Source organism: Pristis pectinata, chromosome 24 (genome assembly GCF_009764475.1).
Source record: "Pristis pectinata isolate sPriPec2 chromosome 24, sPriPec2.1.pri, whole genome shotgun sequence".
Lineage (NCBI taxonomy): Eukaryota > Metazoa > Chordata > Chondrichthyes > Rhinopristiformes > Pristidae > Pristis > Pristis pectinata.
This window is the reverse complement of record NC_067428.1, coordinates 24,676,400-24,700,177: the sequence shown is the minus strand read 5'-3', so window position 1 is coordinate 24,700,177 and position 23,778 is coordinate 24,676,400. Positions and strand designations below refer to the sequence as shown.

Here is a 23,778-nt window from a genome sequence, read left to right as displayed (position 1 = left end):
TTTATTAACTTCAAATTATTGAAGCGGTGCTTTGAGAATTAGTTTCTCGTGAAACCAGAATAATTTTACAAGTAAATGGCAGACCTCAACAAAATTTGTAGACTTTGTATGTGAATTATAATTTGTTAACCACGACCCAAGTCTTAGTGGTCACAGTCAAAGTATCCTAAGATTGCATTTGTTAGTTTTGCTACCAGAGGCCACATAATGGCTTCTGTAGCATTTTTCCATTTTCATTGTTTCCTTGGAAGAACTCTGTTCCTTTAGTTAAGAATAACTAATTGGGAAGGTTCTTTTGTATTTAAGCATATAGGAAGGTGTGTATTCTGAGGTTTGAACCTGTTCCCCCTTTCAACGAGTTTGTGCCTTAATCTTATATGCTGCATCCCATTTGGAATAAAAGCAACATTGCATTTGCCTTTCTAATTTCCCTACATGCTAACTTTGTGGTTTCTGTACAGGATAGTCATATTCCTCTGTGCAGTAGCATTCTGTAGACCCTTTCCATTTAAACAATGTGCTGTTTTTCAATTTTTCGTACCAAATTGAATAACTTACCATTTCTCCGCATTGTAAGAATATAAGAAATAGGAGCAGAAGTAGCTTATTTGGCTCTTTGAGCCTACTATACCTTTGATCAGGATCATGGCTGACCTCAACAAAATTTTCCTACACTATCTCCATATCCTTTTAATGTCCATAAATCTATCCATCTCCATTTTGAATGAACTCCAAAACTGATCCTCCAGAGCCCTCTGGAGTAGAGAATTTAAAAGATTCGCATCCTCTGCATAAAGAAATCTCTCCTCAGCTCAGACCTAGGTGGTCCACCTATTATTAGTGTTCCCTTGTTTGGCCTCCACAGCCAAGGGGAAACATCCTGCGTGCATTCAGCTTCTTGAGCCCTGTAAGAATTTTGTAAGTTTCATTCTTTTAAACTCTAGAGAATACAGGGCTAGTAGACAAACTCTTTTTATGTGGTAAACCTGCCATCCCTGGAACCAGCTCTGGTAAATCTTTTACTGTTCCCTCAATGACATGTATATCTTTTTTTTTAGGTAAGGAGACCATCACTATATAATACGGGTGTGGTCTCACCAAGGCTTTGTATAATTCCATAAATTTTCCTATTATTGACATTTATTATTTTCTTAAATACTAACCATTGCTTATCCATCTTCCACATTCTTGTACATTCACTTAATCCACTTATATCTTTTGGCAAACTCTTTGTGCCCTCCTTCCTATCTTTAAAATATGACCCATGGTTATTGTCTGTGCAGACTGTGGAAATAATTTATTAGAATCTCACCTATCACCTCCACATTATCTTAAAAACTTCAGTCAAATCAATCTTGCCCTTCTAGCTTAAGAGGAAATATTCTGTTTTTTTTTTAATGCCAACTTCCCTTGACTTGAGCACAAAATTTTAGAAAACTGCAGAGGGTATTATAACTACAACATTTTTATTGAGCTGATCTAATTAATGTTTCTAGCATTTAGTAAACATGGTTTGAGACTGCAGATTTATTGTTTGTCTCAATGACAGCTTGGCAACCCACTTCCCAAAACATATTTCAGCATTTGGGAGATCCTTAGCAGTGCTGGTAAATTTATTGCTTTCATTTTTTTAAAACAAATATATTTGAGTTTCTTTCCAATTTTCCACTGTTATTCGTTTAGCATTTTGTAATTGTCTTAATTCCACTAGTCATTCTTTTATTTTGCTAATGTTCCAAACCTTTTTGCTTGTTTATGTAAGAGGATTGGGTAGTTAGAAAAGATTAATATTGGGAAATAACCTCAAATGATATCTTTGTAGGGTTCATTAGGTCAGATTCGCAATCTTTTCAGGCTGGTGGAGGAAGCAGGATTGAAGCCCAATTTGGATTCTTATGTGGCAGCACTGGAGTGTATGGGACGCATGGAAAATTGCACAGCACATGTGATTGAAAGGTAAGCAATTTTGCACTAAGGTCTTTTTACACAGTATTTTATTTTCTCTCTCCACTGAATTGTATAATTTATGTATAATTTATATTCTGTGTGTTGTCTCTACCTATGTGCCTCTGATGCTGCTGCAAGCAAGTTTTTCATTGTACCTGTACCTCACCGTACTTGTCCACATGTCAATAAACTCGACTCAACTTGAATTAACTTGATAGAGCATTGGCAAAATGTGAGCAAAAATGCTTTGTGAATACAATGAATTGTTCCAACTCTTGCATGTTTCCAATAAGCTAAGGGAGAAAGAGCACAGCAATAGACTCTTTGACTAGAATGAAATTGACCATGCAACTAGGCCTCTCTTAGGGAAAATATTTTATTGAGGATCTGAGATAAATAAGAAATGGCTCCTGTAGATCTTTGTTCACTTTTGATCCTTTTCAACTATTGATACAAAATTGCAAGCATTGTTTGAGAAGTAGCATGTATGGATAGAAAATCTGCTTCAATATCTTAAGTTTATGAAGAATATTGTGTCCTTAAGAGCTCAGCCGGAGTGAAATACAGACACACTGTGATAAATTGAAGATGATCTTTACCCACCTGAAAATTTTCTTGAGCTGGAAGCTGTGTAATGAATATCACAGATTGAGATTGATACAGATACTTAATGCCTTCAAATCAGATTCTTTGCTTGTTTGAGGTTTTAGCTGCCCCAAAATGGTAGAAAGCGCAGAAATTTGATAAACCAACTAAGCACTTGTATGTTAACATTAACTATTTTCAAAGATCTGCATTTTCTTGTGCCCTTCTGATCAGTTTAGAGGAAGAATGAAAAAAAACACATTGAGCTTGAATCTGATTGACACCTGACACTAGCCTTAAATTCTCTTATTTTTTAAAGTAATACATATATTTGAAAAGTAGGAAGAATTTAACGTATTTTTTATGGCAGCCATTTTTCCCCCTCTTTTTCCATTAGTTGCAGTGATAAGCTAGGATTTTCTGCATTGACTTCTATTTTTTTTACTCCTTTATGCAGAGTCATAACTGGTGTACTCTGGGCTTCAACCTTAATCTCATCATGTTCAGAATCCAGATGCTCCCTCTTAACATCACCTGAAAGATTGGTTACAAATTCTACTTGTGTGTTGATGACACTCAGTTCCATGTCTCTACATTCTCTAACAACACAAAGGCTACTCCACTCTGATATTTCCTAATTGACACTGAGATCCAGAGGGGTTAAATTTATGGTTGTAGAAGAAAAGCAATCTTTTTAGTTTGTGCAAGCATCTTTTGACTTTAATTTTATAATATTCTCCTGATTTTTAAACAATAATCATGGAAAACATGGATGGCTTCAAACAACTGATTTACTTCAAACAACTAGTTTAGATTTTGATTTTTTTGCATTATTTTGCCACAATGTTCACAGGAACATAGGATTAAGAGAAGGCCATTTGGCACTTCAAGCTCATTCTACCATTCAGCAGGATCATTGCTAATGTGTGGCCTGACGTCCCCTGTATTGGCCTGAGCTTTCAACCTACGTATGGTGGCCAAATCCTGGAATAGAACTGGAACTTTCTAACTTAAGAGATGAGCAGGCTACCACTGGCAAATTAGATATTGTATGAACAGAGATTCATGAATGTGACAAATTTGCAAATTTGCCTTCAGCTGGTGTCAGTTTAAGAAGGGAAAAAGAACTTGAATTCACGTAGAACCTTTCAGATTCCACCTAAGCATTTAATGGTCATTGAAGTAATGTTAATGTTGTCAGCACCATTAACTGCAATAGATGACCAACAGTGTTGTTGGAAACAGAAATGTTCCAAATCGATAATTCATGCTTATTGGTTGCATTAGTTGAGTGAGATGTGTTGACCAAGAAATAGGGGACCTTCCTGCATCTCTTTGTGCATTGGACTTGTACACCTCAGTATTAACATTTTAAAACTTAAAAGCTATCAGGGTCACTGCTGAGTTGGTTGGACAAGTTCCACTATTTTTGGCAGAACTTTTCTTAATGGGCTAAGTTGGAAAAAAATGCATTCCTAAATCTGAAACAATCTGTAGTTGTATTTACACAAGGATTGTATTGTCAAAGCCAAGTGGTCACTTTGGTATGCATACCAATGCTGAAGTTCTAAAGCTGAATTAGAAATCTGGAATCATGAGATGTTCTAACTCCAGAGTGAGACAAAATTATATTCCCTAGAAAGTTGTAATGTCTTTGTTTTTATTTAATTGTTTTACTTTATATCAGGGGTACCCCAGTCAGGTCAATAAAACCACCAATATTACAATTGTAATGTAGCAGGAGATGCGTATTACATGGTAATAATTACCTGGTTTATCCAGTAGATGGCTCTGCTGACCTTTTTGCAATAACTAGTACAGAATTAGTGGAGTACATCAGTTTTTATGGTAATCAAGATTCTATTTTAACAGATAGTTACTTATAGCACTAGAAGTGTTCCTTTGACTTTAAATTTAAGCAGATTTAAGCAAATTTAATTTGACTTTTAAACTTATCATCTATTTACATGTTCTCCCAACACACCAATTCCTGTAATTTCAAGTAGCTGGACTTGGTATTATGAAGGACCACAAACAAAATGGTGAGGAGGTTATAGTAAATGACAGTACTGTTCTTAGTGCAAAAAGTTTCACTTTAATTATAATCCCCATTGATGTAAAATACAAGATGTGTTCAATTCCACCATTTTCAATGTGCCAGATGTAAACCACTTTGTTATGTGACTAAGCATAAATTATATTTAGTTGATAGATTTGCAGCTGTACAAAATGATTGGCCAAACACTAAGAGCACACCATAATACCTACCATGTGATGTTATCATTCTGTGAAGTGCTGCAACAAGCAGCAGTGTGCCACATATAGTGGGTTTAAGTTGGCCCCCAGCACAAAACTCATCATTGAAGGATTGAAATCTATTCAGCAGTAACTGTATATAGGTTCTATTGTATTTTCAAATCTTTATCAGAAATTTGATAAAGCAGTTTGAATACATGTATGCATGGTTTACAGTTCTCATGGGAATAACTGGCTAATGAAATATTTTTCCTTTTAAGATCATTCTTTTAAGATCATTTTTGAAAATTCAAGATGATGGTAACTTATTTCTACAGAGTTGTTTTATGAGTTTATATATTGGCAGGCTACCCAGATCCTGGTGAGCAAATAATATAGTGCAGATGGTAACATGTTCTTAAATGTACTCCAAAAATTATAACCTCTGTAGATATATCTGATGTTTTATTTTCATTTATCACTTTAAGGGATGTAGATGCTGCTGACAAAGCCAGTATTTATTGTTCGTCATTAATTTTCTTTGGGAAGATAATGGTGAGCTGTCTATTTGAACCATTCCAGTCCTTCTAGTAAGGCACTTCCAGTGTTGTGGGTAGAATGTTTCGACCCAATGATGATAAAGGAAAGGTGATATGGTTCCAAGTCAGGATAGTGTATAACTTGTTGGGGAACCCGCAGGTGGTAGGGTTCCCATTATGCTCTCTGTATCAAAAATCTATCATTGGCTGTTGGGGAATACTGTTTTCTAAGAACAACTTCAAGAAATATTTTCAAAATAAAACCTATGAATCATAGAAATGTATGGCACAGAAAGAGACAATTCAGCTCATTGTTATCAAGGATGATTAGAAATGGACTTTAGCTTAATTACACTTCTCTGTTCTTGGTTCATAGCTGCTAGATTATGGTGCTTCAAGTGCTCAAATACTTTTTTAAATGTGGTGAAGGATTTTGTTTCCTCCACCATCCTTTCAGATGTTGAGTTTCAGATCTCCACCATTCATGTGAAGTATTTTTTTTAACAACTTTCTTTTAATCCATCCATCAGTTAAGTTAAATCTACGCCACCTTGTTATTAATCTCTCTGCCTCTCATAATTTAATACATCTCAATGAAGTCTCCATCAGTTTAGTTTTCCCTAAAATAAACGCCCTATCCTCATTATAATTCTCCAATCCTGGCAATGTCCTTGTAAATCTTCATTAATGCTATCTTATCTTTGTAATGTGGTGATCAGAGCTTTAAACAGGGTTGTAGCTGTGGCCCAACTAATATTTTATGCAGCTCTAGATCTTGTATTCCATGCTTTGTCCAATGAAGGCAAGAAATATGCATGCCTACTTACTTGCCCACTTCAGTGATTTGAGGCCATCACTCCAAATCCTCTGTACTTCATAATGTATGCCCTAGTTTTGTTTACCTTCCCAAGATGCAGAAATCATGACTCCCACTGAAAGACCAGCTTTCATGTATATTTTAGTGCAAGAGGGTTTTTTTGGGACAGAAAGGTGTATGACCATGATATGGTTCAAGTATTTTAGAAGTGTAAATTAGGAAGTTAATATAACATTTTCTGTTTCACTTGAATTTATTGAAATGCTGGAGGTACTTAACAAGTTAAACAATTAATACATCTTGCAACACATTATCTAAAAATTTCTCCTCACCTCAGACTTAAGTGGGCACTCCAATAAAGGAGTATAATAAAGATTTGGCAAAATAACCATTTGATGGTTGCTGTTTTTGTCAGCTGTTTTGCTGGTCCAGACGTCTGGTTATATTGTGTCAGGCAGTTGATGTCTAACTCTTTCTTTTTCAGTTTCAAAGCAACCAGAGTTTGTCCTTTGGAAAAAATCTGGAAGGTTGAACAGAGCTTGATAATTTTACATAAAATTCATCAGCTATCTTGTCTTGAATGTGATGGCATAATTTCTCGGATGAGCATTGAAATGGTGGGAATCGGACTAGGAGGAGTTTATGGTGTATGCACAGCTAGCTTCCAGTCTAAATTGGATTATGTGATGGGACCTTGCTGTCAATTGGCAAATTGCTTCATAATGTCTGTAGGAAGTCTTATAGGTACCTTAAACCAGAAGTTTTAAGTATGGGAAAATGGGGATAACCTGTTTAGTACTGCAGGGAACTTTCTTACCCTGAGAGCTATGGATTATTTATAAGAAGCGCAAGGTTAAGCTTTAGAGCACTTAAGACTTATGGTGGCAGCAAGCAGCCTGGAAGACTTTAGCTGTGTCACTGTGCACTTTTGCAATATTTAATTTAATAACTTCTATGTGTTGGTAAACAGTGGAATAATGTTAAATATGATAATAACAAGTCTGAGTGTTGCTCTTCAATAGCTCAACTACCATGGATGCCAATGGTTTATTTTACTGCATCGTGCATAACTAATCAGATAAAGCACTTCTAACACAGTTAAATGTACCACGTTTTCACAGGGACATCTAACAAAATTTGGAATAAAAGCATTCAGGTGGCCACAAACCAGATGAAAACAGTACATTTTTAGCTGGTTAAAGGGGGAGAAGAGAATAGTGTTGGAAAGATTTGGGGAGGCATCTAAAGAGCAGAGAACTTAGATAGCTGCCATTTGAGGAATGATTTTAAAAAAATCATCAAAATGTTCAAGACATTGGAATTAGAGGAGCACAGTGATTGCATGGCAAGGAGAGCACTGGGGGTAGGTGTAGAGTTAGTGGTGATTGTAGTATTGTACGTAGTTTTTTAAAAAAGAGGGCAGAGAGAACACCCATGAAAAATTGAAAGCAAGAATGAGAATGTAAAATCATGGTGATTCCCCTGATTTTATCCACTCCCATGATACAATTTAGGTCCTCGAGCAAAGAGTGATCTGGGCTTGGTGTGTGTTAGCTGGGCTTGGTGACAGCAGTCTTCAATTTGATGTTGTTATTGTATTAACCTCATCTGATATTTACTGTATATGAAGGGCTCATTAATATGAACCTGCTGTTATTCTTTTATTTGATGTCTTAATGTCCTCATAAGTAGGTTTGCTTGTCATCTTCTAACATTGCAGTTATATCTTTTAAGATGGTCAATTTATCCTGCATCTAGCAAAGTGAGATCATGAAGCATACACTGATCTAAAATACTACTTTAAATTGCATAAATTATTCAGTAATAAACCTTCATGAGTGCATGTGCCTAGCTAGGTTTCTATAGATATTCTGATACATTGTAAGTCAGGGTTGAAAGGTTGAGTCTTGATATCCTGGAAGTTAGTGTTGCTGTCTGCCTTCTTTGGGCATAGAGCATAATTTTAAAATAAAACTGTCATTCCTATTTGCTGGGGAATTGGATATAGTCCTGAGCTCTTGATCATCTGTACATTGATGGAGTAGAAAACATTCTCTATTCCTGAAACTCATGAAATTACAGGAGCCTACAGTGTCACATGGCTGCAGCCCATGACTGGTGCACATAAAGTTCTTTGGGATTCTTCTGCTCCACCTTTCTTCCTTTTACAAATAACAAGGATATCATTGAAATTCTATATCCAGAGCTTTAAATGCAATAGTGAAACGATGATTATCAAAAATGTCATGGAATTATACAGCATGGAAACAAGCTCTTCAGCCTAAGTCATCCAAGGCAACCAAGATGTTTGTCCGAGCTAGTCCCGTATGCCTTCATTTGGCCCATATCTCCCTAAAGCTTTTCTATCCAAGTCTTTTAATGTCCAAATGTGTTGCAACAAACTCCAAACTTTAAAAAAGGTTGACAAATTCAGCTCTCACATTTTCAAAGCTTAACTCCAATGTTACGTGGCATACAGACAAAAAATAGAAGAAACGTTCAGCAAGTCTGGCAGCATCTTTAGAAACAAACATACTTAGTGTTCCAGATAATCAGAACTAGGAAAGTGATTGATGTTGGTTCCATTTCCCTTGGCTATAAAAATGAATCAGCCTGAGATTTCAGTCTTTATTTGAGCTTGCATCTGCTTTTTGTGGTAGAATATTCCATGCTACTGGCACCCCTTTTGGGTGAAGAAATATTTTCTGCATAGTCTAGCTCTGAATCATCCTTTTATCAGAGACCTTCCCTTGCTCTATTTATGTAATGATGTCTTTGCTGTTCAGCATTGAAGGGGTTGATGCAGGTATTTACATTTGCTTCATGATTGATCCAATGCATATTAATTTTAACCTCAGACATCAAGAAGGAAGCATCAATACAACCACCAATTATTGCAGAATTTATCAGTTTTTTTTTTAAATCAGGGATGGCAATCTGGGTGAAAATTAATTTCTAAACTTCTTAAGGACTATTTCATTCTACATTGATCTAAATGTCTTGTATTGGTAAATACATCATAGTCTTTTTAAAAATTTGTTGTGCAAGGTCATAGAATATATAATGTGCCTTATTGATCATTAATGCATTTGGAGAACAGCCATCTCATTAAGCATTTACAGTTCTATTTTAAGATTTACTTCAGGCCTAGACGGACACTAAAGATCATTGAATAGCCAGTTTTCTTCATTAAATGAAAAGCAATTACTTGTAGGAATGTCCGTGCTTAAAGCTTTGCCTTTCTAAGGGAATTATTTTAAGCACTGAAGGTATTTAAAATGACTTGGAACTGCATGGTATATATTTCTTTATGCATTAATTATTGAATTGTACTTGCAGGATGTTTCAATGACATTACATTTTATGCTTTCAATATACCAGTTGGTTTCCTGTGGTTTTGCACACAGCCAAAATTAAGTATAGGCAGAGTAAAATGGCAAGCAATAATTGAAGGAGGACTGAGAGATGCCTGACATTGGAAGCCTGTAGAGGGAAGGGCTGAAGGAAAACAGTGGGGGTAGGAATAGGTAGGTGGAAGTTATTAAAGCAGAGTTAGAGGCTTTTGGAGGAGTGTGGAGCTGGCAAAGGGGGTAGGATATAAAAATGTTGCAAGGATGAAGAGAGAAATTAAAGATCAACAAGTAGTTGGGAGAGAGGCAGGCATAATTTACTTCATTGATGAAGTGAATTTGAACATTTTGATTTTAAAAAGAAATATTTTTGCAAATACTAAGGAGTGATGACCAAATGAAAGCAATATGAGTGACTTGCACATTCTAATGGTATTGTTCAAGTCATGTTGCAAGTCTGATCTATGGAATTGAAGCTGGTTTTAAGTATTGAAATTATCCATATAGTGACAGGGTTAAGAATTAGTGAAGAGCTGCTGATCCTTTGGTGCACAGTCCCAACTCTGTCGTCACGTTCAAGGGAAATGTATGGTTTTTTTGGTTTCAGTGATTAACCTTGCAGAATTCATCTCCAGAATGAATAACAGGGAATTTGAAGGAAGCAGATAGTAAAATATTTTGACTACAATACGATTTTCTTCACCCCTGTATGTACTTTTTAAGAGAAATTTTCCTGGTGTAGAACATATAACATTCAGAATATTGTGAGCAATTTTGGGTCCTGCATCTAAAGAAGGATGTGTTGGTCCTGGAGAGGGTCCAGAGGAAGTTCACAAGAATGATCCCTGGAATGAAAGGCTTAACGTATGAGGAGTGTTTGATGGCTCTGGGCCTGTACTTGGAGTTCAGAAGTATGAGGGAGGGTCTCATTGAAAGCTACCAAATATTGAAGGGTCTGGATAGAGTGGACGTGGAGAGGATGTTCCCATTAGTGGGAAAGTCTGGGATCTGAGGGTACAGCCTCAGACTAAAGGGACATCCCTTTAAAACTGAGATGAGGAGGAATTTCTTCAGCTTTGTGAACACACTTGACGCTTATCTCTCTCCTGATTGTGATTGGATGCTATTCTCCAGGGGTTTTATTTTTGTTTCCAAGGTGGTAAATCTGTGGAATTCATTGCCACTAAGGACATTGGAGGTCAAGTCATTGGGTGTATTTAAGGCAGAAATTGATAGGTTCTTGATTGGTAAGGGGGGTTAAGGGTGACAGGGAGAAGGAGGAGAATGGGGTTTTAAAAAAAGTCAGCCATGATTGAATGGCAGAGCAGACTCAATGGGCTGAATGGCCAAATTCTGCTCGTCTATCTTATGGTCTTACGGTGCCTCTGCTAGTACTATTACTATTGTGGGAGGTACCTAAAACTTTTAAGTAGTAAGCCGTTTGATGGAAGGTTTTTTTGCAAAATGTTCTCCTTTTTCTCTCTACAATTGATCAATTGAACACAGTTATTCTGGAGAACCTACTTAATTAAACATGCATCTGTAGGCTAGCTAGGTAGTAAGTGTTCATAGGCAATTTGACATCAAGTTTCACTTCATCCTCTTCCCCTGTGATCCACCTATGGCTCGCAAACTTAGTGGAGAATGGGAATTGAAGCGGTGGCCTTTTTGTTTGAAAGCTTAGTGCCAAACATGTTGTCTTTATCTTCTGGTCTAATCCATGCAAACCTTTCCAAGTGCTTGACAGGTAGATGCAAGTTCTTGGCATCCTTTTCATTGGAGTTTGGATCCTAAACAAATTTTTAAACAGGATCCTAAACAAGAACTGACCCATCCTGCAGTGCAACAATGTTCTAAAAATATTGATTACCTACTAGATTTTACTTGAGGCTTCAAAGAAGATTTTACTTAAGGCAATAAAGCTTGATATTGTAGAAAATTTTCTTTACTAAACTAGGACCCACAATCGTTTTTCAGCATGCTGTAGTCAAAAAGCAAAATAAATAATTGGAGAAGCTGTAAATTTGAAATTAGCAGGTTAGGTAGCAACTGGGGAGAAACAGAGTTAATGTTTCAGGTCAAGGATCTTTCATTAAAATGTTATCCAGATATTTGGTCTCTCTTGCTCACTCCCGGGGCTTGAAGCCTGTTCACCCAATCGTAAAGATCTCTTGAAAGGTTATCAACATGAAACATTAACTCTGTTCCTCTTTCCACAAATGCTGCTGAGTATCTCTAGCATTTTCTAGTTTTGAAGCCAAAATGATCTCTACCTTTTGATCTATAACAAAAGCTTCACTCAGAAGAATCTTGATATTCTAGGATCCACAATTTGTTCAACCTCATTTTAGGTAGAACACTACTTATGTAATATATCCGTGCTAATGTTGGAAGCATCCATCTCCCACACTATCTGATGTGTATTTGTGAAATGTTAAGCCAAGTTAGCGATTCACATTGCACAGAAAACAGTGTTCAGGCTCAGCAGCAACTAGATGTTTGTGATTAACATGCTGGGCAGTGACTCAGCAAATTAAATCTGATTATCTGCATTTCCTTGTGATTTTTAGAAATTTGGAAGAGTGAAGTAGCAAAATAAATCTAATATTAATAAATGCTCACGAAAGCAAAAATTAATTTGACTGCATGTCCAATTAAAAGGTTCCAGATTTTGAGAAAGGTTATGGCTGGTAATGAAATCATAATCATTAACTTGTGCCACAGAATGTAATTACACAGAGCTACCCAATGGTGTTTGTTAAAACTCAGACTGGGAAAGCGGAACATTTGTTCTTAGTTGGCTGATCCTGTCAAATCCATGGCAGGGGCTGGTACAGTTATCATCAGTGAGCTTTGATTAAGTTGAGGTAATCCTACTGTTAGTTAGCCTCTACATCCACCCTGGATGTTAAACAACACTGAAAGAAGAATAAAAATGTACTCCCAAGTGAGATGAAGACACTTCAGTGTTAATTGTCAAGGGTGTTCATTGATATCAGCCCTGACTACTGTCCAAGGTCTGACAGCCATGCATGTCAGACTGGGCTTGTAGCAGGTGATGCAAGAATCAAGGTACCACAGGACTGTCACAGAACCACACCTCAGCGAGTCCTGATATATTGTGTTTGACATTAGCATTCATCCATGATCTTGTTCACATTTTAATATTGACATAGGAAGGTATAGTGGATAGCTGCAATAAATTTTGAGGTCTGGGTGGATAAATATGGCATATTGAAGGTTTTAAATTAATTGAACTAAAGTTCAATACTTCTCCCAACAGGACTGCATGCTGCAAAGCCATAAAAATTATATTTCATTTTAATGAGTTGACTTAGTGCTTTAGTCAGGGAACAGGTCATAATCACAGTACAATGATATGCTGTTATATGTAGTTTTTGAGTCCTGTAATGAGATGAAAATGAGCCAAGAGCAATGGCTGCAAAAAAAAAATTAACTATTTCTTTACAAATGTGGATAGTGCCTTATTGCATTTAAGTGTCTCAAAATGCTTAATGGTTCTTAAAGTACATTAACTCTTGTGGAGTTAAAATATTCCTGTGTATAGCAACTTCCCATAAACAGCTATAAAAAGAATGATTTTTTTCTTTGATGTTAGTTGAAGGTGAAATCTTGCCAGAACAATGGGAAATCTTTCTGTTTTTCATATTGTGTCAATCCTTTAGCCCTATATTTCTTTCAAAGGCTGGCACTTCCACAGGCAGTACACTCTCAGTACTGCAATGAAGTATCAGCTTGGATTCTGAATCAGACCCTGCTTAGTAGGCTAATACCCACAATCTATCAACCTTTGGGTGATAATATTACCAAATGAAGCAAACTCACAGGGACTTCTATCAGGTCCATTTCCAATGTAAGCCACTTTGCCAAGGTTGTGTGACTTATAACTGTATGGTGTTAACTCCAGTGCTGCCTTTAGGAGTTTTCTGTGGATACCTTGTGTTTGTTAACGACAGATCCTGGCGACATTTCTCAGTTGGAGTCTGTGATTTTGGCTCCTAAAGAAAATGCCAGAGGGAATATTTTCCATCATAATCTTAAATGTAGACTAACAGAAGAATTTGAGTAAAAAAAACTCTCCAGACATTTGTTTTCAATGCGACAAAATTTATGCTTGTATGTTATGAAGACTGATTAAAAATGTCCATGAATTTATGGATTGAACAGTACGTTACATGAAGAGGACAGCCTGACTCTTGAAAAGATATTGTAGAAAAATGTAATTGTCACTTATAAAGTTACTCATTATCTGCATGAAATTATATTCCTAGGTGTATTCAACAGCTGGAGGAAAATGGCTTCAGAATTCAAGATATGTTTAAAACTTCTGTATTCCATAAAGATGAAAGAGAAATGGTAATGAAAGCCATTCATGTTGTAAACCCCAATTTCCAGCTCTTTTCTGAACCCGAAGCACAAGTCTGCCAGTCTCCATTGGTGTCACATTTTTATTCAGAGGTATGGAAGAGAGAATGCTGCTAGAGGGAAAAGAATTTCTACCAGATTAATTTACCAGACAGAATTGTAATTAGTAATCATATTTAACCTGTACTTTGAATGTCTTGATTATTAATAATGATGAACATAAAGTCAGTAATTGATGGCTCTCCTATAATGTAGCTAAGAACTAAAACCTGTTTACTGAAATCTGTCTTGCAACTTCTTAATGAAGTTGCTCTCAATTATATATTTATATTGCCAGTTTGTGGCAAATATCATTGCTCAAATAGCCCTGCATTATCAGAAGAGTTAGTTTGTGTTTGGTCAGAAGAGCATCTATGGCTCTTCATCATCTGCTGGACAGGAAATGTTAAATTGTTTTGTGTGTCTATGATGGACCAGCAAACAGGTTCTTAATTGATAACCTACAGGCCATTGGCAATGACACCACCACTAACTAAAGATCTGTGGAGCATTTTAAAATCAGAGTGCTGTCGAAAATGACAAACCATTGCTGGAAAAAAATCACTCTGAAATTTCAATAGAATTAATTTATTTAATAGTAAAGGCTGTGCTCTCCTTTTAGAGTAGCTTTGTAAAGTGAATTGTATAATCATAATGTTTAATGTATGAACATGTTGTTCTGTTGTCAGAAAGCATTTTCAAAGTAACATTATTTTAATACCAATTACAGATTATTTATTTTGAAAAACATGCTTTCTGTTGAATGTGCACACATTGTTACTGTATCTGGTGTTTATTGTGTTCCTGAAAACTTTTATTTATACCAGTTACAGAAAGAAATAGATTAACTGTTTTGGTTATCTCCAAGATATTATAATTCACCTGGTGAATTGTTTGAATGAAAAATTGTAAAGCACGTTTAAAGAATTTTGTTCCAAAAGGGAATACTGAATGTCAGCAGCCCAGATTGTATTGCTCTTTAGCCAGCAGTTCAGGAGCGATTCATCGCCAAATAGGTGCGTTAGGGTCACCATACTCAAACTATTTTACTAGTTTATTGCTCTTAAATTAAGTGCTTGTTAATGTCTAGTACAAACAATTATTTATCACTAAGGTACTTTAAATGCAGCTTTATAAAGTATAGATTGGTAAGTGCCCCCTAAGTAACTTCTTATTCTCAGAGTGAAATAGTTTCTGAAACAACTCCACAGCTCATGTAAGACAATTTGAATTTGGCTGCTAACTACAGTTAAGAAGCAGGTTGAAGTTGGGCTGTGTCATGAAATTTTTACTTACTTTAACCTCTTTGATGTTTTAGAATACAGCCCTCCATCGACATGAGGCTGCTAAACAAGATAGGAACCCATGGTATTACAGGAAAGGTTCTAGCATGGAGAGAAGATTGGCTGACTGGCAGAAGGCAAAGGGTGGGAATAAAAGGGGCCTTTTCTGGTTGGCTGCTGGTGACTAGTGGTGTTCTGGAGGGGTCGGTATTGGTCCACTACTTTTCATGTTCTATATTAATGATCTGGATGACAGAATTGATGGCTTTGTGGCCAAGTTTGTGGATGAAACAAAGATAGGTCGAGGAGAAGGTAGTGTTGAGGAAGCAGGGAGTCTGCAGAAGGACTTGAATAGTTTGGGAGAATGGGCAAATAAGTGGCAGATGGAATACAGCACAGGGAAGTGTATGGTTACGCACTTTGATAGAAGGAATAACGGCATAGACTATTTTCTAAATGGGGACAGAATTCAGAAACTGGAGGTGCAAAGGGACTTGGGAGTCCCAGTGCAGGATTCCCTAAAGGTTAACTTACAGGTTGTAAGGAAGGCAAATGCAATGTTAGCATTCATTTAGAGAGGACTAAAATATAAAAACAAGGATGTAATGCTGAGGCTTTATAAGGCATTGGTCAGACCACATTTAGAGTATTCTGAGCAGTTTTGAGCTCCATATCTAAGGATGGATGTGCTGGCATTGGAGAGGGTCCAGAGAAGGTTTACAAGAATGATCCCAGGAATGAAAGGGTTAACATGAGGGGCATTTGATGGCTCTGGGCCTGTACTCACTGGAGTTTAGAAGGATGAGGGGGATCTCACTGAAAGGCCTGGATAGAGTGGACGTGAAGAGGATGTTTCCAGTAGTGGGAGAGTCTCGGACTAGAGGGCACAGCCTCAGAATAGAAGGACGTCTCTTTAGAACTGAGATGAAGGAATTTCTTTAGCCAGAAGGTGATAAATCTATGGAATTCATTGCCACAGACAGCTGTGGAGGCCAAGTCATTGGATATATTTAAAGCAGAGGTTGATAGGTTCTTGATTGGTAAGGGCGTCAAAGGTTTTGGGGAGAAGGCAGGAGAATGGGATTGAGAGGGAAAAATAAATCAGCCATGATCGAATGGCCTAATTCTGCTCCTATGTCTTATGGTCCATTCCTACAGTTTGCATGGCAAAATGAAGTGCTGGCCTCCAAAAGCATAATCCAGTATTTATGTAGCATTAATTGGTATTATTGTTTTAACCTTTATGCAAACAGTTTATCACAAGGCTTGGATAATATATACAGTTATAATTCTAGAGATAAAAGAAATGACAAGGGTGATAACATTTACAATCGTGGAGTAACTACTATAATTTAGTATTATAAGTGAATAGTACTCTCCAGTTGCTTGTCCACAAAATAACCAGAATTTTTGAATTGACTGTATAACCTTTGGGTTACCAGTACCATAATTATTAGGCTAAAACATCCTGATGAATAAGTAATATCATTAAGAGATTGTACTGATTAAGCACTGTGCTTTATTTTAGGTTGGACCTATCAAATACCCCAAATTGGATCTCTGTTTTACAGAACTGAAGGAGAGATTTGACAGACAACTAAAGAAGGAGCAAGCAAATACTATTGCTATTGACTCTGTTGAAGTAACAAAGCCCATTACAGAGAAGATGAAAAGAATGGTACTTGTGCTTTTAAGCATTCAGACATAATAAAGCAGGGAAAATTGGAAGAATTTTTTACATTTGGATCTTGGTCTAGTTGTCTGAAATTAAAGAAAAAGAAATTAAACATTTTGTGTGGCCTATGTGCTGTTGCTCTTTCCTAATGATAATCTTAGAGATCATGGTGTTTGTGGAGCTGCTTTCATCTGTCACTGTTGAAAATGGCTCATCAGCTTTTTAAGCTCTTAATTCATTCATTTTTAGGATGGCATTTGGGCACAAAATATTAAAGGTGATTACATTAGATTTAATTTTATAATCCCTTTTCTAAATCTATGAGTGCAATTGAATATTCAGTAATTAAATCCATAATTTGTAATTGATCTCCAGGTAATTATTACTTTTTTAATCTGAGATTTGAAAAACATAATTATCTTGTCTTATTACTCTGCCACTTTTAAGGTTCAGGAAGAGTAGTACATTTCTATTGCGGGCTTTAAATCTGTGTGATAACTGATGCAAATGCATCAACTTGAATATTAGCTAATTGCCTTGAGAAACAAAATGTGTCTTGTACCTGTTATTTATTTGTCTCGATGAGCACTAACTGAAATTATATTGGTTAAAATTAGCGGAAACGTCTGGCAGATTTACGTGCCAAGTGGCAAAAATCTCTTCTGCGGGCATTTCGTGAATGCAAGTTTCATTTGGCTGGCGATGGAAATTGTCCCTGGAAAATGAACCTCTATCCTTATCTCTGCCTGCTGGATGATAAAGAGTATGTGGACATTATGTTACAGGTATGAAAGATAAAGTTTATATGGTAAGAATCAGATAAAACTTATCTGATTCTTAACATTAATACCCTGAAGAATTTAAGCATTTGAAGGAGTTAAGGGCTGCATAGCAGTATAATGGCCTCAAGTTTGAATTCAGCCCAGGAATTGGAAGTTAATGTATCCTGGTTTTTATCCATTTTGAATGTAGAGACTAGTTTGAGAAATGTTAGCTGAAATCGAATATAAACCTTCGTGTAGATTCATAGTAAGTGAATCAAGCAAAAAACAAATCAGGGTATACTTCAAACGTTTCACTCTCCAGACAACAGAACAATAGTCCTAAAGTAGAAAGACTGGGGATGGAGGGGGTAAGTGGATGAGGACTACAGTGATGGTTTTGATGTTAATGCAAAATAACTAATTGTAGATTTCCCATTATTGGAGCTGGTGTTATTTTCCTATTTGGGGGGGGGGGACAGAATTTCAACCTAATTATTTCTCTGTCAATATCTGAAAAAGATTGTTCAAGAACAAGAAGGCCAAAGATAGACCATTTATTTACTCAGTGAAATTCATGTTGTTTTACATAAAATTACATATTGCTCCTGTTCCTTACAATTTTAATAGTATTCTACATCCTTGTATGCGAGTGTAGACTAATATCTTGTGTATTGAAATGTTGCATGGTACTTCACAAAGGAAGGCAATGTTTACTGAGTAGGCAGTGGTAAAGCAGATTAAAGGAAGCACTTTTAAGTGGGCAGGTTTAGAGATAAGAAGGTGGGAAGGTGAGGAATTTGTATCGTTCATGACAGCACCTTTCTCTGGAGCAGCGGAGGCTGAGGGGTGATCTGTTGGAAGTGTATAAAATTATGAGGGGCATAGATAGGGTGGACAAGCAATATCTTTTTCCCATTACTGAGCGATCTAGTACCAGAGGGCATACCTTTACAGTGAGGGGGGGTAGGTTCAGAGCCGACGTCAGGTACGTTTTTCACAGAGAGTGGTGACTAGTGGTGGAGGCAAATTCATTGGGGGCTTTTAAGAGGGGTTTGGATGAGCACATGAATGAGAGGAAAATGGAGGGATATGGGCATTCTGTAGGTAGGAGGGAATAGCTATGTTGGCACAACATTGTGGGCGAAGGGCCTGTTCTGTGCTGTACTGTTCTATCTTACTTTTACATGGACTCTTTGACATAGAAGAAAATGTCCTGAGGCTTTTCCTGATGGAACAAAAGAGAGCAAATGGCATCACAGAAATCCAGACACAAATTGGGATCTAGAAATTCATTTCTTCTGGGGCTCAAGTAGAGTGGCTGAAAAATTGAAACAAAATCATAACTTGAAAATACAAAAGTATGACTATCAGAAGTAGAGGTATGCAATATCCTGTAGCTGTTTTTAGTGGACTACATGTGAGTCTTTAAGTTTATCCTAGGATCAAGCTGAATACCAAAGTTATATACTGTTGAGTTCTGTTTGAACATGTATCTTTTGAATAGGGTCAACGCCAGAGCTTCTGACGAAAACTAAAAAGGATAATTTAGGCCTGGCGATATTAAATGAGAGGATGCCTGACAGTTAATCCTTCAGAGCAATAGGGCAGGGTGTGGGCAGGAAGGTAATACTGAGGCTCATCATAGTACATATGAAATCTGAAACTACACTTGTGGATAATGCCATCGAGAGATAATGGGTAAACGTGGCATTGAAGGAGACTTGAGATGCAATTAAGAGCATTGCTGAAGGTGACCAAATTGAGCAAAGACTATTGTGGAATTTGGCTGTTTAAGAATAGATAAGGAATGAAGTAAGGATGGTATTGTGGAATATAGGTCATCCATAAAGGACCGGAGAGGTGTACAAGGAGAGATAATGAGTTTGGTGCAGGATATTTTGGTGACTTGAATGCATGTGGTTCTATCACTGTGAGTAGCGGAAGTCAAAATTAAGACATGCAGAGAGGAACAAGATTTTTAAAAATTTTGGCTTTGTTACAAATAAAAAGCTCATTAGTTGAAAATGTCTCAGAATTTAATCTATATTCCTATTCTTCAATTTTCTTAGCATTGTCTCTGTATTTATCTCCAGTAATGATAATTCTTAGCCATATATTTTCAAATATACTAAGATCATTTTAAAATTAGCTTTTGAATATGTCCATATAACTCACAACTCATTTATTTTTGAAATGCTGCTTTTAGACTATTGAAGTGATGGTTTATAATATGGAAGCTTCTGTGTGTCTAGCAACAAAAATAGTCCTTTTAAATGTGGCATTAAATTATCTGACTATAAAGCCTACACTATAAGAGCTGCCCTCTAGGATATGATTTAGCACTGTTTAGTACATTGAAATTTAGAGCACAGACTAAGCTTCTCATCAGTTAACATTCAAAATTGCTTTTTGTCAAAGCAGAAGTTGGAGCATAGCAATGGTTTGTTATGTTGTTAGCCTAAATTATCACTAATGTACATTATCTTGGGGCAAGAAAAGACCAGATGGTCTATTAAGCCATTCTCACTCACTAAAACATAGTGGAATTGTATATGAGGAAGTGATTAGGAAATTACCTTAATATTGCAAGATTGTTCCCATTATTTATAATCATTTTGAAGGAAATATGCACTTCTGTGGAATGCAAGAAAGGGTGATGCTATAATTTTCAACCTGACCTTATTGAACTATTTAGCCTGCAAGAAAAGATGATTCTTTGAGGAAATGGTGATGTTTGAAACATAATTTACATGCATTTCAGTGTATTCCCAGTATCCCTCCAAATGGAGAGGCATTAGTGATAATTGGAAAGGAACTGGGCAACAGAGTCTACAACAAGTATTCAGTACGAAAGAAGATTAAAAATGAGATGGTGGACAAAATAAGAGACATTTATCATGCCTATGCTGAACTGTTGGCAAAGGATACCGAGGTAATATCGACTAACTAATTTGTTTCTAATAAGATTGCTTTTTTTTCAATAAAGTGATGGTAGAAAATAGTAATTAAGAAATTGTCTGACATACATTTATCTGGACTTTACAAGAAAGTAGTCAAATTGGCAATCTGTTGGATTGAAGGCTACTATCCATTAGCAGCATGTATCAAGATAATTGCTTTTCTGCTCCAATATATGTTAAAATCCTGTCTGAATATTTTCTAGAATTAAACAAAAATTAAAGCACATATTATTTGTGTAAGCTACACTGAATTTGTAACAAATGAAATTGATGTTTTCCCCTTCATTTTATCAAAAGTTTCTCAATGAACTGCACCAAGAATAAATTTTATAATTGTGTTATTGTGCCCCAACTTAATAATTTTTACAAATATTTCAATATTATATATCATTTTTTTTTAGCAGTAAAGCATTTTCCAGTTCTATAAGTCTACACATCATGAGCATTGCTTGTAGAGAAGATGACAAACATAATACTTTAAAGCACTTTGAAATAACAAGAGGGAAAAGAAACAGTAAAGTTACAGTGATATATGGGAAAGTATATGTATACGAGATCTTGACATAGTGCGCAGAATAATCCTATTAAATTGGAAGTATTCAGGAACGTATCGAGAGAGGAAAGAAAGCAACATAAACAGAAATTGACTAGCATGAAAAAGGGAAAGGGTTAATAAATGTTCTTTGGAGTAGAGAAGAGCTGAACTATAATGATATGGTGTTCCTTGATGTTTTAATGATGCTTTTTCTAACAGCATGAAAGATGCAATTTGGCAAACCGAGGGATCCTGTAAAAGATTTAAGAGAATATAGACAAATTGTGCGTTGGACAGACAAGCAACAGATCCAATTTGCTGCAGAACAGTGTGGACTAATGTTTTGGGAGGAAAAATAAGCGATAAGGGATGCAAGCTCAAAACAATTCTGAAAAGAAACAGAAAACGTTGGAAGCACTCAGCAGGTCAGGCAGTTTTGTTCTGACCTGAAGTGTTATCCCTGTTTCTCTTTTCACACATGCTGCTTGTCCTGCTGAGTATTTCCAGCATTTTCTGTTTCGTTTGTAGATTGCCAGCATCTGCAATGTTTTTGATTTTCGATGTGCTGAGTTAAGGGACACAATATGTGTAAGGGAGTTAAGAGGGGCTTGCAAAAATATAATTGGATGTAAGGTTAGATAAAGCAGAAGTAGGAGATTGGATGTTATAAGCAGTAATATTAAGAAGCTATCAGAGGGTAAATTCAACTTGCTTCAGTACTTTTTATTTCTTTGATTATTACTTATGATGAACATATTGTTTAAATTATCTTTCATTTCTAGCTAAACAACTTGCTGCCTCGTGAATACATGATGCATCTGGAAAGAAAGATGAATTCAGGTCCTTCACTATTTAGTGAAGACTCTTCTTGGCCACATGTTCTGGTTGTACAATTGGGAACTCATCTCGTGAATCTGATGGTTCGTGAAATTAAAATCCCTATAAACACCCCAAACCAAACTCATGAGAAAAGTCTTATTCCTGCCTTGTACCATATGTATAGCTTTCGCAGTAACAGACAGGTAAGGCACAGTATTTTCTTTTGGATTTTACATGGATTGGTATTGTTATTTTGAAGAATCTGCATTAATCTATCAGCTTGCATCTTTAATTGTGAGAACAGGTTTTCTTTCACATATTAAGATTAATGAGGTTTCTGAGCAAGAAATAAGACGCGCATTTATATTTGCTTCTTATGACCTTTGGGCATCCTGAAACACTTCATAGTACCTTTTGAAGTTTAGTCGTTATTGTAAAGCAGGAAATGTAGTAGATAATTTGTGTGTATGAAGCTCTATCTTAGACGTGTGACTAAAATCCCGATTTCTCTTTGTGTGTTGACTGAGGGGATAAATATTGACCAAGACACCTGAGGCACTTTTTCAAAATAATGTCTCAGGATATTTTCCATTCAGCTTAGATAAAGATTTGCAATATCTCATCTGAAAAATGACACATATGACAGTGCAGCACTCCATCCCTATAGCCCTGGAATATCAATATAAATTTTTGTACTTAAAGTTTCAGTTGGACTTATATCTATAACATTCTAATTCAGGCAAGACAACTGAAAAATTTGGTATTCAATAATTAACAATCACCTAGGTAGGACCAACAACCCAGAATCCGAGAAACTCGTTTTATAAATAATGCTGTATTTGTAAAGTTAGACAAGATAATTTCTTTCTACTGGTTTTTGTTGAAATTTATTTATTATTGGAATGTCAGTGGCACCAGTTGGGGAGGGCAAAAATAAAGGGACTGTGTGAATGGACTTATCTTTTTCCAATCTGTATTTTTTAAATTTTGTTTGATTTGGGCTTGACTGATGAAACACATCATTGGAACAAAGGACTACATGAAATGCAGGCAGAGAACTGTTCTTTGTCAGGAATATTAATCTCAGTGAGAAGTGTGAGAGAAATTACAATGAATGAGGTGAAAGTAAATAAATTTATTATTAGGTACAGTTGTGTACCCTTATCGGTATAATCATATTGCAAATGTGTTATTGCCACTTTCTTTCCATTTGCCGTAACTGCCCATACTAGGTTATTTCTGCCTCTGGAGTTGACAAAACACACTATTCTAGATATTAAAGGACATCATAATAGCATCATACAAGAAGGTCATGAATCCATTATTGTAATATATGTAGTGGTGATGGCCTCAGGACTTCAACATGATCCAGAAGGCATTGCATATTTTCAGAGTCAAATGCATTGCTTGCTATGACTTTTGGGGAATGCTGATGTTCCCAGGACCATTTAGGGTTTAAGAGCAGAACATCAAGGTTAGCTGTGAGACAGGGTGGGGTGGGGGTGGGTGATGAATGGGGCTCATCAGTGGTCAGTGGGGTGGTTTTTATTATGATTGTCAGCCACATGTGTGAGGGGAGGAGTGGTATGTTGTTGAGTCACGTTGAATTATCTGGGCCTTGGATCTGGAAATGGTGTGCTTGATGGAGAGGTGACGATGGTGCAATGGGATGTAGGATCAGTGTCCCAGGAAACAGCGTGGGGGTTAGACAGAGCAGGGGATGTGATTGGGAATTGGGCGATGAGGGGTTATATGTGTTGGTTTTTGTGAGGTTGGAGCGAGACGCAAAGGTAAGTAGATAGATCTGGCTTATATGGTACTCCCTTCCAGACTGACATATAAAA

The 23,778-nt window shown here is 36.4% G+C and overlaps 1 protein-coding gene across 2 annotated transcripts in view; it reads left to right on the top strand.

The window, feature by feature from the left end:
• The window catches only part of polrmt (polymerase (RNA) mitochondrial (DNA directed)), a 66,872-nt gene that overhangs the window by 5,576 nt on the left and 37,518 nt on the right, over window positions 1-23,778 (top strand). For both annotated transcript variants that reach the window (XR_007958114.1, XM_052037642.1), the window contains exons 4-9: window positions 1,823-1,956; window positions 13,766-13,952; window positions 16,710-16,859; window positions 17,474-17,641; window positions 20,382-20,552; window positions 21,898-22,137. Coding sequence is in view for 1 of the 2 variants with exons in the window: in XM_052037642.1 (XP_051893602.1) it covers window positions 1,823-1,956; window positions 13,766-13,952; window positions 16,710-16,859; window positions 17,474-17,641; window positions 20,382-20,552; window positions 21,898-22,137 (1,050 nt within the window). In the remaining variant the exon portion in view is untranslated. The remainder of the gene's footprint in view (window positions 1-1,822; window positions 1,957-13,765; window positions 13,953-16,709; window positions 16,860-17,473; window positions 17,642-20,381; window positions 20,553-21,897; window positions 22,138-23,778) is intronic.